Consider the following 6,890-nt stretch of genomic DNA (forward strand, 5'->3'; position numbering starts at 1 on the left):
ACTTAGTTAATACATGTTTAACACTTAGTTTATGCCTGGAATGCACATATACATGTATTAGGTGCCCTAAGCCTTGACTCAACTTAAACTAGAATCTAGTCTAAGCCTAGTACCAAATAAAGACTTCAGCACGCTGATTTGTTGATGATCTTCAAGCTCTTTTAGGCACAAGTTGTCCTCATCAAAACCATGACATTTAAGGAGAGCTTTCCAAAGTGTTCCTCTTGACATGCACACTTTCAGTTTTGTTGTAGTTGTGCAATCTATAAAGTACAAAGTAGTGCATCATAAGTGTTGCTTCTCACCATGACTATAATTTTCCACTACACTCAATTTTCCCTACCCATTTTTAATTTCTACCCCCTTCTCTTCCAACTTTAAGGTGTCCTGAAAGATACCACTACCATACTATTACTTTTCAGCATTTTTAATTTTGTGGGTCGGCATGGTAGATGAGTTGTTTCAGAACATTTTGTCAGGTGAGTAACATAAAATATATTTATATAAATTCAATATTTTATCTCATGATCATACCATTTAGAAAGGTCGAATATACAATAATAGATATGTATGAAACATGAGATAATGCACTAGAGAGAAGTGTTTTTCTTTATAAATGAGTATGTTCATAAACTAAATGACAAAATTATTAATCATTACAATTTGCTCAATTGAATAATTTCAACTGTAAGTTATAATATCTAACACAATTCACTATATTTGACATTTTTAGTATATAAACTATACATTACAAACATTAGGAAAGTGGTTGACAAACATAAAAGTGTATATCAACTCGCTAGTCTTCATAATGTAAAATTGGTATGTCCAAGAAGTTATTCTATTGTACCCCTTTTCCATCATCATATTATCATATGTGACATTAAGATCAAATATGATTTTTTCCACCGGCTTAATTTTCCCTAATAAGGTTACATTATATTATGTAACTAGTTATGATCTTTACATATGAAGATTAAAAAAATATTTCTGTAATTATAATCAACTTATTTAAAAAAATAATATTGAGGCCCAAATTGTGAGTGACATTTACGTTCAACTTTTAAGTTTAAAACGAGCCCAAATTTGCGTAAGCTTTACGTTCAACTTAAGTATAAAACAATGCTGACTACAATCGCATACATAATTATTTCCTCTCTTTTGTTGAAGGGGGATAGAGAGAATCTCATTTCACTCTCTCTTTCTCATGCAAGCATGATTAACCATTTTCGTTATAGAAAGAGTGATTTGGAGATAAATATTTGTGGCACTTTGCGAACCTTTATTTATTTATTTATTGATCGGAATTGTATTGTTAGTATGTTAGTATTTTTGTTGTGGGTGAGACTTCATCTTCAACCTCTTACATCCTACCATCAAACCACCTTATAATTTCCATTTTTGTTGATGGTGAGATTCGAACCCACAACCTCCTGCATTCCATTCCTTACTTTCCGACCCTTTATTATCCTTGCATCTTACTCTTTTCTCTATTCGCTTAACCATGATGCTCACTTCTTGTTCTAGAGAAAGACATTTTTTCTTTATGACCACCAATCTTTCTTTTCTCTGTATCCATCTTTACGTTATTTTTTATTGATTTCACGAAAGTGGTGTTGGAGAAAACCAGTGCCTATGCACTATGTGAAGGAGAAGAAGAAACAGAACAATAGAAAAAGGTTGCAGTAGGAAAATGAATTAGAATTAAGTGTATGGTAGTTGTAGATGAGAAGAAGAGTTATTCAACGAATTTCACTCCATGTATTACAAAGCTATTTATAGTAACTCTGTATTTAACTAACTAAACTGCCATTTGAATACTTACCAAATATGGAAGCTAACTAACTAACCATTTTAACAAGTGGCATCTTTCGTTGACAACACGCACTCTTTAAATACGATTCATCAGGTCAGAGGTTCTTCTTGGTTTTGTGGCTTTTCTCTATTCTATGTTTTTTTGTTAGCATAAAAAACGAAGCCTTTAGACTAGGATGTGCTATAACAGTACAATTGAGTTGTGCATACAATCATACACTTGTGGTGTATGTTGCAGAAGAAGTAAAGAAACAGAATGAAGAAAAGAAAGAAGTGATAGAGATTAATTGAATGTGTATGTAGCAGAGACAAAAGAATGTAATTGTGTGTATAATGCAGAATATTATAAAGAAGAGTTTTATCAATATGAATTATGATTCAACAAATTCATTCATCAAACAACCTTCCTTATATAGTAACAATCAAACTAACTAACAAGCTAAGAAAGGAAAGTTTCTAAAAACAGAAAAACTGAATTACAAAAACCTTCTAAATTTAACACTCCCCCTTAATTCAGTTTCTCATCAAGTTCTAAAACCCCTATGTTCATCCTCATCTTTTCAAACCTCTCCTTCTTCAAAGGTTTGGTAAAGATGTCTCCCAATTGCACTTCACTCTTGCAAAACTCCATCCTCACTCTTCCTTTACAAACTTGATCTCTTAGGAAGTGAAAACGAGTTTGAATATGCTTGCTCCTTCCATGAGCAACTTGATTCTTAGCTAAGTTTATGGCTGACTTGTTGTCAACCTTCAACAACAAGCATTATCCTTCTTCTCTTAGCTTTAATTCTGCCATTAAAGTCATCAACCAAGCTGCTTGGCAAGCAGCCATACAAGCTGCCACATACTCTGTTTCACATGAGGATAATGCAACAATGTCTTGCTTCTTTGAGCACCATGATATGGGAGAATCACCAAGCAAAAACAAGTACCCAGTAGTACTTTTCCTATCACATTTATCCACACACCAATCAGCATCACTATAGCCAATGACCTTCTGCTCAAACCTTGTTGTTTTTGCAGGAAACATTAAGCCAAGACCTATAGTGCCCTTTACATATCTGAGCAGCCTCTTAATTGCAATGAGATTAGACTTCTTTGGTGTCTCCATATGTCTGCTAACCAAGCCTACTCCAAAAGCAATATCTGGCCTAGTGTTGCATACATATCTAAGACACCCCACCATCTGCCTATACAGAGTTTTGTCCACCTCTTCACCCTCATCAACATCAGTAGATGTAGCATAAGCCTCAATAGGTGTTGAAACTGAGTTGCAGCCCTCCATATTGAATCTTCTAAGCACATCAGAAGTATATTTCTTCTGGTGCATAAAGATTCCAGCCTTGGGCCTGGTGAATTCTATCACAAGAAAGTAAGATAGATCACCTAAATCACTCATTTCAAACTCAGCCTTCATGCTATCTTTGAATACAGTGATTTCTTCAACTCTACTTCCAGTCACTAGTAGATCATCAACATACAAGCAGACTACTAGCAACTCATTCAAAACTGACCCCTTTATGTACACTCCATGTTCTGCTCTGCATTTGACAAAGCCTAGCTGCAACAAGAACCCATCAATCCTCCTATTCCATGCCCTTGGGGCCTGCTTAAGGCCATAAAGAGCCTTGTGCAATCTGTAAACATGATTCTCCTTGCCTGCAATCTCATATCCAGGTGGTTGATTGACATACACTTCCTCTTCAAGAGGACCATTCAAGAAGGCTGCTTTGACATCCATTTGTTGAATTGACCAACCATTGTAGCTTGCTACTGAAATCACAAGCCTTGTGGTTTCCATTCTTGCAACAGGGGCAAATACCTCATCATAATCTATGCCTTGCTTTTGAAGAAAACCTTTTGCTACTAGTCTTGCTTTGTATTTGGTCACTTCACCTTTTGGATTTAATTTCACCTTATAGACCCATCTTACATCAATAGCCTTCTTGCCACTTGGTAATTGAGTGAGCTCCCATATGTGATTCCTTTCAATTGAGCTTAGTTCATCTTGCATAGCATTCAACCAGTGTTCTTTCTTGACTGCTTCATCATAGTTCACTGGTTCCATTTCTGCTAAAAGAGCAATGTGCACCAGCTCACCTTCTTCATTGATTTCTGAATCTGGAAACACTTCATAATCACTCAATCTTGGTGGAGGTTGCCTTGCTCTACTTGGTCTTCTTTCTTGTTGAACTTCTGTCACAATTGGTTGTTGCACAGAATCATCATTGAAATGGATCTGAGGTGATCTGTGTTGATCAGTTTTTGACTCATCCCAGTTCCATCTTTGTGACTCATCAACCTTCACATCTCTACTAATGATGATCTTCTGAGTTAGAGGATTGAAGAGTCTATATCCCCTTGTTGAGTGATAGCCTAATAACACCAATCTCATGCTTCTGTCATCTAGCTTCTGCCTTTGCACCTTAGGAATGTGCATGTAAACAATGGAACCAAACACCCTGAGGTGACCAACACTTGGCTTTAGGCCAGACCAGGCTTCTTCAGGAGTGATTTCACCTAACCTCTTAGCAGGACATCTATTTAGGATATATGTTGCTGTTGTAACAGCTTCTCCCCGGAATCTCTTTGGCATCTGCTTTGTCTTTAACATGCTTCTAGCCATGTTTAAGATTGTTCTGTTCTTCCTTTCTGCAGTGCCATTATGCTGTGGGGTATAGGCAGCAATCACCTCATGAATCAAACCTTCTTTGGTGCATAAATCTCTCCATTCAGCTGACACATACTCACCCCCTCCATCAGTCCTTATGCACTTCACCTTCTGCTCACTTTGTTTTTCAACTTGAGCCTTGAATCCAACAAAAGTGGCAAACACATCACTTTTATTCTTCAATAGATAGACCCAAGTTTTCCTTGTGAGATCATCTATAAAGGTAACAAAGTACTTATTACCCCCTAGTGAGTGCTCTTCAAGAGGTCCACATACATCAGAATATATCAATTCAAGTGGTTTAGATGATTTTGTTGGAATGTAATTCACAAAAGAATTCCTTGCCTGCTTACTTGCTAGACACACATCACATAGTTCACTAGGAATTCTGATTGGAGGCAGACCAGTAACACTTTCAGCCTTGCATAAGAGATCAAGACCTTGGAAACTCAAATGTCCAAATCTTTGATGCCAAACCCAACTCTCATGATCTGTTTTGGATAGCATGCACTTTTGAGTATCAACCTGAATCCCAATCTTGAAGGTTCTGTTTGTGGAGAGTGGAACCTTCAAAATCAGATTCTTATTTCCATCAAACACCTTCAACTTTCTATCTTCCATGAGCATAGTATATCCCTTTTCAAGAAGCTGTCCAAGACTCAGCAAATTACTTCTCATCTTGGGAACATATAGTACATTCTGAATGCATGAATGATTTCCATCCCTTCTTTGAATTGAAATGTCACCTATTCCTTTAGCTTCAATGCAGCTATGATCTGCAAACTTAACTTTGCTCTTAGTAGTTTCATCCAGAGATACAAACCATTCCTTGTGGCCTGTCATATGATTGGAGCACCTTGTGTCTAGGTACTAACAATCATCCTTTGTGTTGTCCTTCTCTGTTGTTACCATGAGGAGAACCTGATCTTCATCAGATTCATTTTCTTGAGCTAATCTAGCCTCAACTTCTGCTCCTCCATTGACAAGTCTGGTTCTGCATTCAAAAGCATAGTGCCCAAAAATCTTGCATCTGAAACACTGAATCTTTTTCTTATCTAGCTTCTTTTTGTTTCTTTTCAAAGCTTGACCATTCACACTGATTCTTTCTGAAGAACTAGAACTAGGTTCTTGTCTAGAACCCTCATGACCCTTATCTTTCTCACCCTTCCACTTGCCTTTTATTTTCTTCTGAAAGTTGCCTTGGCTGGTGAACTTCTTATTGAATCTGGCTTGCAAAGCTTGTTCTGGATCTCTGTCTAGACTTCTCTCCTTGATTCTTTGCTCATGGGCTTCCAATGAGCTCTGCAATTCCTCAATCTTGATGTCCTCAAGATTCTTTGACTCCTCAATTGCCACAACAATGTGATCAAACTTGGAGTTCAAAGTCCTCAACACATTTTCAACTATCAATTGATCCTTCATAGTCTCACCACATCCCTTCATTAGATTAGTAAGGGATCTGAGTTTAGTGAAGTAATCAGCAATGGTGTCTTCATCCTTCATTTGCAGCAGCTCATATTCTCTCCTCAATGTCTGCAATTTCACCTTCTTTACCTTCTCTGCTCCAGCATAGCATCTTCCAAGAATATCCCAAGCTTCTTTTGATGTCTTGGAGTGTGCAATCTTCTCAAAGTTAGAGTCATCTACGCACTGATGGATCATTGCCAAAGCTTTGCAATCTCTCTTCGTGCATTCTCTGAATAGAGATCTCTGAGCTTCAGTGGCTTCATCTCCCACTGCTTGAAATCCATCTTGCACTACATCAAGAACTTCTTGATATCCAAAGAGAACTTTCATTTGCACTTGCCATCTTTCATAGTTCTTTCCATTTAGAGTTGGTAGAACCATTGTGAATCCGCTATTACTTGCCATTGTAAATCTCCTTCTTCCTTCTTACCACAGAACCAAGATCAAAGAAACGATAGCTCTAGATACCACTGCTATAACAATACAATTGAGTTGTGCATACAATCATACACTTGTGGTGTATGTTGCAGAAGAAGTAAAGAAACAGAATCAAGAAAAGAAAGAAGTGATAGAGATTAATTGAATGTGTATGTAGCAGAGAAAAAAGAATGTAATTGTGTGTATAATGCAGAATATTAGAAAGAAGAGTTTTATCAATATGAATTATGATTCAGCAAATTCATTCATCAAACAACCTTCCTTATATAGTAACAATCAAACTAACTAACAAGCTAAGAAAGGAAAGTTTCTAAAAACAGAAAAACTGAATTACAAAAACCTTCTAAATTTAACAGGATGTACATATGAAACTTGGGTTTGGAATCAAATCATATAAGGGTACGTTTCTACCGTTTTCTTGGGTTTTCTTTGTTATATTATCGTACTTTTATTAATCAGAAACTTGACAATTGCAGAGAGTTAATTTCTTTTTGTCTTC

The 6,890-nt window shown here is 36.6% G+C and overlaps 1 protein-coding gene across 1 annotated transcript; it reads right to left on the reverse strand.

The window, feature by feature from the left end:
* Positions 1 to 5,356: 5,356 nt before the first annotated feature.
* LOC109337176 lies at positions 5,357 to 6,358 on the reverse strand. The gene has a single exon (XM_019574090.1). The coding sequence runs from the start codon at positions 6,356 to 6,358 to the stop codon at positions 5,357 to 5,359; it is 1,002 nt and encodes a 333-aa protein (XP_019429635.1).
* Positions 6,359 to 6,890: the final 532 nt, after the last annotated feature.

This window comes from Lupinus angustifolius, unplaced genomic scaffold (assembly GCF_001865875.1).
Source record: "Lupinus angustifolius cultivar Tanjil unplaced genomic scaffold, LupAngTanjil_v1.0 Scaffold_2_193, whole genome shotgun sequence".
NCBI classification, from domain to species: domain Eukaryota; kingdom Viridiplantae; phylum Streptophyta; class Magnoliopsida; order Fabales; family Fabaceae; genus Lupinus; species Lupinus angustifolius.

Bases quoted from the DNA above. Each gene is read 5' to 3' on its own strand.
- LOC109337176 (XM_019574090.1), bottom strand. From the start codon at position 6,358: ATGGCAAGTAATAGCGGATTCACAATGGTTCTACCAACTCTAAATGGA.